We start from the raw sequence: 9,828 nt of genomic DNA on the forward strand, positions 1-9,828 counted from the left end.
CCCCGTGCATCCAAATGATGCACAGTGACTCCCGGGGGTGGGGAGGGGGTTGAGCACAGGTTTTCACAGGGATAAGTACTCCCTGGGAAAACCTGATTCCTCCCATGTTCTCGGGATCATCCAGGACATCACATGGCCATGTAGACACAGGGTGAAGATCCCAGAAGTAGGTAAGCCCGAGATCGCCCCTTCTCTGGCCCTCTACACCCATAGGTGTAGAAAGGGCCTCAGCCAGGGAATTTCAGGGTGAAAGTCAGAGAGGTCACTTCCTCATCACTATAAGTAGCTGATGTTCACAATGCTGGGTTTCTCACAGCTAACAGGCTCCTCAGGGAGTTGTTTCTGTTCGCTACCTCCTCCAGACCCACTGATCAGGACACTCTCCTGCTTGCCGTTGCCATTTTGGGCAATCTTGCTGACCTCACTTGCTTCTGCCTTTGTTTCTTTCTCCTCCTCCTCTTCCTCTTCTTCTTCCTCCTCTTCCATCTTTTCTCTTGTAGTTGCTGCTGCTGCTATGTCTTGGCTCTGTACTCGACGGGAGGGCCTCAGGATGGCTCTACGGAAACCCTGCTTGAAGCGGTAGGAGAGGAAACCATAGATGATGGGATTGGCACAGCTGTTGGCATAGGGCAGCACCACCACAAGGAAGTAGATACCAAAAAGTGATGGCTCCTCAGGCAAAGTCCAGATGACATTGATAATGTTGAGCACATAGAATGGCAGCCAGCAGAGTACAAAGACGGCCACCACAGCTACCACCATGCGGGTGATCCTGCGTTCAGAGCGCTTGCGCTTGGCTGTCAGTGCCTGAACCTTCCTGCCTGATGACCGAACCTTGACAACAATAAGCAGGTAGCACATGCAGATGACTAGCAATGGCCCAAAGAATCCTAGTGTAGCTGTGTAGACAATGAAGCCAGCTTCCCATACTGAAGCAGGCTCGGGCCACTTAATGTGGCATGTGTTCATGCCTGCAGGGACTTCTGAAAACACCACCACAGGCAGCACCACCACTGAAGAGATCACCCACACGGTGGCACTGACCACTTTGGCTACACGTGCTGTCCGCCATTTTGATGATTTCCCAGGGTGCACCACTGCCAGGTAGCGGTCAACGCTCATCACAGTCAGGCAGAAAATACTTGTGAACTGGTTTATGGCATCGACAGCCATCACTATCCGGCACATGAATGAACCAAAGGGCCAATAGGACAAGGCATTTTGGGCAGCCAAAAAGGGTAGGCCAAGCATGAAGAGTTCATCTGCCAAGGCCAAGTTGAAGATGTAGACATTGGTAACGGATTCACTCACTGAATGGCACAAAACCACATAGATAACCAAGGAGTTACCAGCTAGTCCTACTACACAGACAATGAGGTAAACCAGAGGAATGACGATACCACTGACATCCAAGCCAAGGCTGGCAACTAAGGATAGGTTCCCAGTAACAGAGGCTGCCCTACTGGCTGTGGAATTCTCTTCCCAAGAAGCCAGTGTGTTGGAGAAGTTGAAATTGTCCATGGCAGAAGAATGGGGGTGAATGGCCCACAGGATCAGTTGGGAGAGGTCTGTGTTTGAGAAGAACAGAAAAAAGAGAGAGCTTATCATTCACTTTCCAATTCACAGCTGAGCAAACTAAAGGTAGTGTAATGGAATATGCATTGTAGTGTGTAGAACTGATAAGAATTTATTGTTTCTTGTAGGTGTGATTAGTTGTGTAGTGAGATAACTATTTAGTAATGAAATATATCTTTAGAAATAGAGGGAGGCTGTCATGAATGGGTCAGTCAAATGCTGGAAGGAGCACATAGCTTAATTTAGCAGCGATACCTCCATCTGGGTGTTACTGGTAACAGTGGCAGACCAGGCTACATTGAGAAAAATGGGAATGGTGGTGTGACCAGGTCCAAACCTGAGGATGAGGTAATTGGCATAATGGGGGTTATAACAGGCCAGGGCTTCATCAGTTTACAAGAGAGATCTTGGGAGTACGAGAAACCCTTCTATGCCATGTCCTCCATTTACATAAATACAAACCTTTGATATTGCCTGTTAGATTCAGAGGAACCCAGGTTTTTCTACGTTATCAATATGTTTGCTACTATCTTCGTACTTTTACTGATTATAACTTGTGTATATTTAAGAATGTGTGTATTTAAGAATGTTTGCGATCTGTCCCAACTTGGGTAAAGGTTGTTATTCCCTTAGACTGATTGAGCATTAAAAAATATGTTCTTTGATACCATAATTGTGTTGTCTTGGTTGAGAGACCTTTCAGGGACCACTACCCATGTATTTTAATTTTCGAAGCCTAAAACAATTGGTAAAGATTTGCAGATATGTCCTTTAAGGCTCTTATATTTTGTTTGATCTGGTGAATCTCAGATACACCCATTCAAGTTTGAGAAACAAGCTGGTCGGAAGGAGCAAGAAGCAGTTATTCATCTCAGTAGAACCAGAGAAAGAAATAAGAAATAAAGGCAGGAGCTTGGATTTTCAGGGCCCTGACTCATTTTGCTCGGGACCCATTTTAACAAGAGAGTAGCAGGTGGCTGGCTGTAGCCCTCAATGGTTTGCTGCCAAATCTCATGGCTACATATTATGCTCACCTGCACTCCTCTGTTGCTTCTAAAGTTGGAAATATGAGGGTAGAGATTTGGCTCCAGGGTTGCCAGGTGGCAACTGCTATCCTCCAGTCACAGCATGGCCAAGGACTGGAAGCAGCAGTGAATCTTCCAGAGAAGATGGAGGGCAGAGGGGAAATGAAAGCAGAAGCCGACCAAAGTTCTCAGAAAATTGGAGGCCATCTCTGTCTTCTCTACATCCAAAAGGAGTAGGTGGCTGGGCATTGCCACCACTCTAGGTTCAAACACAGCCCTGCAAAGGTTTAATTTGAGATGCTTCTGAGCAATAGCTGGGACACAAGTAGGGATGTATGAGTTTTGAACTGATTTTGCATCTCGCGGATTGTCAGGTGCCCATTCTTCCATCGTTCACTCAACGAACAGAATCAGATTTCTCTCATTTTACCAAACTGGCATTTGTGCAAATTCATGCAAATGTGCACTTGTGCAAAAATCCACTTCTGAAAATGTGCAAATCCCCCCCAAAATGTGCATTTCATGCTTTAGCCTATGGAGGAAATGCACATTTTCAGATTGTGTTCTTTTTCTATGACTAAATTTGCACAAAATTCCAGAAAGTAAACAGGCAAACAAACAAACAAACAAACTGGAATCCATGTGATGTGGGAAAAGCTGGTCCACTGCTGAATCCACAGGCTGGATTCATTGAAATCCTAACTGATTTGAATCCGTTGTATATTACTCAACATCCCTAGGCACAACTCCCCTTCACGGAGCATTGTGGGTGGGATAAAAGCCTCTTTTACAATCATTAAAAGTTCTTAATTTTGAAGAAAACAAATAGCATATTCCATGGACAATATGTAAGTGAGCCCTTGGGAGTCACATCTGAATCTTAGGATACATTAAAAGGATTAATGTGTTATCTGCTAAAACATATATTGCACACATATTTAGTTGCACACACCCAGATTTAGGTTTGTGCAGCTTATGGATGGATGTTGAGCGGAGACATCCTCCATGTGTGGATCTGCAATTACTGAAGGTACCTCTGCTGAATTTTCAGGGATTTCCCCTTCTCACCCATACCCCTACAGCTCACACCATTCAGCAGGGTCCCACAATGCTCTGTATAGCAGGAGGGGGTGCTGTTGGGTGGAGGGGCTGGGGGAACCCTACTTCTGCCAGATGCATGCACCTAAATTTGGACCCAACCAATTGACTTGAGTTGTGAGTTCAGGATTTCTGCAGCAACAGGAAATCTTTCTCAAGCACCCTGCTAAAATGCCATTAGTAGTACCTTCTGTAAATTCATCAGCTGCTTTAAAAGCATTCTCTTTATACCTTTGGCCATCCCCACAACCCATCATCCTTATGTCCCTGGTGGCATTTCTGCCTTCAGTGCTCTGATTCTCAATGAAACATAACACAAGCCTTCTTCACAAATTGTTGAGTTATAATTACTCGGGTGGAAATGCTTCAGGTCCAGGAACCAAATTCTTTTGGGAGACAAAGTAGGAAGAAATTGAATCACGGGGAAGTGAAGCTGAGAATCAAGAAATTCAATATTCCTTAGTGCCAGAGACCCTTCATTATTCAGACCTGGAACATTCAAAACCCTAATTATTTGAATTTGCTGCATGGCAGTCAAGTACTCCTATGTATCACCCTGAGTTAAGACTACTCCCATTGCTTCTAGATGTCTGATTATATTTCCCAGGTCATTTCATGAAATGAGTGCAATACAGAGTGAAATCGCTAATCTTCAAGCGAAGTCCTATTATTTGCGTCTCTTGATACAAGATTAAGCAAAACCCAGAATTCATTCTGTTCAATGAGAGGGAGGACTAATTAGCTATTGCCTGCTCCTAATTCCAGTTAGTGTTATTTTGTTGTTGTAATTTAATGAACATTCAGGGGGTGGGGAGACCCTTCTCTCAGTCTCACCATTATTGGAGGCACGTTTGGTGGAGACAGGGCCTTCTCGGTGGCTGCTCCCCACCTTGGAATTAACTGCCAAGGGAGGCTGGATTGGCTCCCTCTTTGTTGTCCTTCTGCTAGGAGGCAAAGATATTTGGCATTAAGTTGGGCTGTTGGCTTGGGTGCTGTTTTTATTCTTTCATAGTTGTGTTTTTAATGTATTTGTAATAATAATAATAATAATAATAATAATAATAATAATAATAATATTTCTTACCCACCTCTCCATTTTGATTGAGGCGGGGAACAACAGCAAGTATAAAATACATAAAATACTGATTAAAAACATAGTATACATTGTTAAAAACATCCTTAAAAAACATCCTAAAAACATACTAAAAGCGTCAATAATAATAAATAGTTTTATGATTGTTTTAATAATGTATTTTTAAATTTATTTAAGTTTAAATACTGGCTTTCATTAGTGTTAGCCACCTTGAGTGCTGTTCCCTGGGGGCACACATTATTATTATTATTATTATTATTATTATTATTATTATTATTAATTTTGCTTTCTAATGTGTTCCTCCTTCAATCATTTTTCTTCAAGGAATAATTAGTGCCAAAGATTGGCAAGGCAAAACGGATGTGCCATTGTCCTGAGACTGGCAGGAGCCCAACATTGTAGTAGTTAGCTGGACAAAACCTTCAAACAAAGGCACCATGCGGTCTTAGGCCTTAGCTAGACCAGGCTATATCCCGGGGGGATACCCAGGATCGTCCCTGTATGTCCACTTGATGCACAGGGGATCCAGGGATCAGGGAGGGATCATCCCTCCCTTGCCCCGGGATACAGCTCTACCCTTGAGCCCGAGACCGCGGAGCACGTGGCCCGTTTCTGCGGGTTTACCTGGCTCCACATGATTACTTGCGCGGAGCCGTGAGCTGTGCACAGGGCACAGCACTCCTCAGGAGCACTGCGCCCATCAGGGGTAGGGTGGGGGGGAGTGGGGGAAATCTTTTTTTTAAAAGAAAAAAAACCCTCACTGTCAGTCGCTCGAGTGCTCTTGCACTCCTGTCTCTTTTAAAAAAAAACTGGGCATGATGCCTCTCTTCCTGAGGTCGTCATGCCTTACATGTAAACGGGGGTGAGATCTCGCATTACTCACAAAGTAAGGTCTCCCCTCCTCTCCCCCAGATTTTCAGGTAGGTCTAGCTAAGGCCTTAGTTATTTCTTAATTAGGTTTGCCATTGCCCTCAAGGGATGCCAAATGTGTACGTAAACCTCCAAAATGATATTCTGCTCCAAGTTGTATTGCAGATTGGGAAGCCCAGCCATAGAAAATGAACTAGCAGCTTGAATGAACACCCTGGAGACCTGGAAGGATTTTGCACTTCACGTGCTCTGTTCCTTCTTCCCTTCACAGGCTAAGGTGACCTGGTTCATTCTCTTACCCAGAGACCTCCCAAATCCTAAACCAGCCCTGCGAGGACGTAGGACAAAAGAGTGGAATAACAGTCACGGGCTTAATAGGCTTTGTAAAGACAGTCAAGGGAGAAGACAGAGTCGAGAGAAGCAGAATGCTGGGATAATTTGCCAGCTTTCTCATTTCACATCATAGGCATTTGCAGACAGTTATGAATCCTGTGGACCTTGTCTCATCAAAGCAGGGAAAGTACTTGCTTTTCTCTCATTGAACAATTTAATTGGAGGTAGGTATTGGTTAAATATGAGGAAGCAGAACTGGCTAACTATGGCCGTTTCTACACCTGCCTTTTTTCCTGGGATCTCCCGGGATCACCCCTGTGCATGCAAATGACACACAGGGGATCCTGGGAGCAGGCAGGGAAGATCCCTCCATTTTTCTGGGATAATCCTTAGGTGTAGATAGGGCCCAAGAGAGCAGTTCAAGAACAGCATTAACTGCAATGAGATAGGAATACAGATGTAGCAACCAGATTTCAGTAGGTGAATCTTGGGCTAGATTGGGTGCATCTGGGAGTGTCTTAAAAGGGCTTTTATGAATCCCAGGAAACCCAGTTGGAAATGGGAGTGCTTTGGGGAAAGGTATGGGCTAAAGCAGGGAGGCAAGTGACAAGCAGGGCTGGGGAGAAATTTGTTCAATACCTAATTTTGCACATTCCAACCAATATGTGAACTGAAACTCAGTTATTCTTCAAAATGTGTAGTTCTCTGAACATTGCAAAGCAGCCCTCCAGTAATTAAAAAAAGCATACAAAAATGTGTACACTAGGGAAAGTGTGAACAAAAATGCACTCATTCATGAAAACAATATTAAAAATGCACTATATTAGGGAAATTGCTTGCAAAAACTTGTTTATTACAACATTGCATACAATAAAACCCACGTCTTAAGAGAAATGAGCACAAACATGTGAACAAATTTCCATGCATTTTTTTTAAAGGAAAAAAATAATCAAAGTTCAGGGTGAACCAAACTTAAGACTGGGGCGGGGGGTGGGGGCATTAAATATAAAGACTGGAAAAATGAGACATGGAGTGAAACAAAATGCACATCTATGTCAATCCCAAGTGAAGAATAATGATATCTATTTATTTATTTATTGCATTTCTATACCACCCAATAGCTGAATCTCTCTGGGCAGTTTACAAATGGGAAGATCTTGAATGGCAAAACACTGACCTCACCTTATGAACATAAGAAGAGCCATGCTGGATCAGACCAAGGGTCCATCTAGTCCAGCACTCTGTTCACACAGTAGTGGCCAACCAGCCATTGACCAGGGATGAACAAGCAGGACATGGTGCTGGTGCAACAGCACCCTCCCACCCGTGTTCCCCAGCAACTGACATGACATTTCATAGGTTTTTTTTATTCGGTGTGTGTGGGGCATGCTTAGACAGAAAATGTCCTGCCACTTCCAGCCTGCCTCAGCCATGCTGGTAGTTGCGGGACCCCTCACCCCCCCACCCCTGTCTAAACATACATACATATGATATCACCCTGACTAGATTTTTAAAAAAGTGTGGGGAGGGTTCTTTTAACTGTCTCGGGTAAAAGTTAAGGTTTTTGAAATAGTTCAGCAGTGTGGAGGGAAGAAAGCAATCTTGTATTTGTGGTTTTATTCTTTCTCCTTAAACTAACAATGGTTGGACATTTAGGACCCACTGAGCAACCCCAAAACAAACAAACAAAAATAACAACAACAAGGGCAAAAAGAAAAGGGACCAAATTTATGAAGTTATGACGCTTAAGTTAACCAAGTGGTGAGGGGTTGTGCTCCTCACCACTACTGCTAACTGTATCACAGGAGCTCTCTGTGAGAGGTGTGCAACCCAGCATAGCCCAGCATTTCTAATTGTACTTAATAGGGTGAAGGGTTGCATATCCCCAAAGACAAAATATTGTGGCTTGAGTGGTAGGGAAATGCAGTATCCCAGAAACAACGGCACAGTCTTAAGGAATGACATTTGTACCCCAAGAAAACAATGAGTAGCTGCATATTTATCATAATTTTTTTTTAAAAAAATACAAACCTCTGAAATATTCCAAAATGGTGCCGATCAAATGTGTTTTATAGATCTCTCCCATCAGCACTGACCAGTGATAAGCCAGCTGTGCAAACACACCCTTACTCTGTATGTTCTTTGGGGCAGTAAATTATACACATACAGTCTCTCTCTGACCCTATGGAACCCAAATCTGTTTCTAGCTATAGTTGCTTCTCATGTGCCTGTTCTCAAGAATGGTAAATGCCTGTGTGTTCAGGGATTGGGCTGCATTTTGTACATCAGTTTATTTATTTTATTTAATTAAAATGATATTTAGGTTGCCTTGAAAAAAAAGTATTGCTGGCCTTTACATATATGGGAAAACGTGTTTATTCAGAATGACCTAGCTCTGAGGCTTGGACACCCCTATACCCACCAGCCCACTAATCAGTTTTAAATGTTTAACCAGTGTGGCAATCACAACCTCCAAGCAGCACTGACATCTGTGAAACATTTCAACAGGATTCACTCATGCATAAGTGTGCTGAAGACTGACCTGCAGACTGATCACCTTTCTTTGGAGGGCCTCATCTAAAATGACCTGTCATCCATTGCCCAAATCTGCAAGTCGTCAAGAGTGGACCGCTGCCATGCTGCTCATCATTTCTCATACCAGCATTAGGAGGCAGCAATTCATGCAGCCTTCCTCCTCTTTAATTGTTTGCAGTACCATCAAGAATCACCACCCCAGCCCAATTCCAAACCAATCCCCTATCATGCCACTCAATGCAGCTAATCTCTGCCCCAAAGGGCATGCAAACTAAGACAGCGAATGGCTTCCTGGTTATTCTTCAACCATCCCGTGAAAGCCAGTGGGACTTTCCTGGAGTCAGCGGTGAACAGATTGCAAACATCCAAAGTGTGAAATGGAAGACAACAGGTAGCAGCAGTGAACAGACTCAGGAGAATGCAAACCAGCCCCAGAACGGCGATGCACTTGATGAAAAAAGCAAGCCCTGCCAAACAGCCCTTTCTATCATGACACCTGTCGCTCCTTCCCACCTTGACTCAAAGCTCCGTTTCTCTTTTCTTATAAATGTGTTGTTGGTGTTGGTGATTTTCAAAAGCCTGCAGATCTCTAAGAGACTGGTAGAGGTGGGTGTGAAATGCAGCAGTGAGCTTCAATTCTACAGACTGCCAAAGTAAACTTTTGCATGCAATTGAATTTGGAGGAATAGCCAGGAACAGGAGGCAGGTTTGCCTGATACTCACATAGCACAGGGATGGATATTTGCCTTCATTCCCCAGGATGCTTCATATTCTTATTTCTTCCTTTTCCAAATAATAATAATAATAATTAAAAAAAATCAGGAATGAATTCCAGAGTCTTTTGTATGGGACTGGAATGCCTCCTTACATCTCCCCCCCCCTCCTCCTCTGAGATCTTTGGTTTTATCTCCCCTTCTTTCTGCTGCCGCTCCAGCACTGGCATCCCTCCTCATGTCCCCTGCACTCCCACATCTGCCTGCTGACACTCTCCCACCTGGTCTCTCCAGCGCTACTGCAGGTAAGACGGCCGTCTCCCAGCATTTGCCGATTGGACTGCCCACCGACCCACCCCCGGCTCTCTTTCTGCTGAATGAAGTGAAGCGGGCGGGAGGGGGGGGCCGGTTGTCTCCCAGGGTTAGGTAGATCAAGCTGTATGTCAATTACTCCTGGGAATGTTGCCACCAGCCAATGGGGATCTGAGGGGAGCAACCGGGAGGAGGTGTGGAGCGAGGAGGAGAAAGAAAAAGAGAGAGAAGAGAGAGAGGGAATGATTAAGGGAGAGAGGGAATGCGGATGAAG

General features: G+C 44.3%; 1 protein-coding gene across 1 annotated transcript; it reads right to left on the reverse strand.

The window, feature by feature from the left end:
• Window positions 1-232: 232 nt before the first annotated feature.
• On the reverse strand, window positions 233-9,313 carry SSTR3 (somatostatin receptor 3). The gene is made up of 2 exons (XM_063134587.1): window positions 9,253-9,313; window positions 233-1,568 (listed from the first exon to the last, which is right to left on the reverse strand). The coding sequence occupies exon 2, from the start codon at window positions 1,519-1,521 to the stop codon at window positions 277-279; it is 1,245 nt and encodes a 414-aa protein (XP_062990657.1). The 5' UTR covers window positions 1,522-1,568; window positions 9,253-9,313; the 3' UTR covers window positions 233-276.
• Between the last annotated feature and the right edge of the window lie 515 nt (window positions 9,314-9,828).

This window comes from Elgaria multicarinata, chromosome 9 (assembly GCF_023053635.1).
Source record: "Elgaria multicarinata webbii isolate HBS135686 ecotype San Diego chromosome 9, rElgMul1.1.pri, whole genome shotgun sequence".
NCBI lineage: Eukaryota > Metazoa > Chordata > Lepidosauria > Squamata > Anguidae > Elgaria > Elgaria multicarinata.

Bases quoted from the DNA above. Each gene is read 5' to 3' on its own strand.
- SSTR3 (XM_063134587.1), bottom strand. From the start codon at position 1,521: ATGGACAATTTCAACTTCTCCAACACACTGGCTTCTTGGGAAGAGAAT.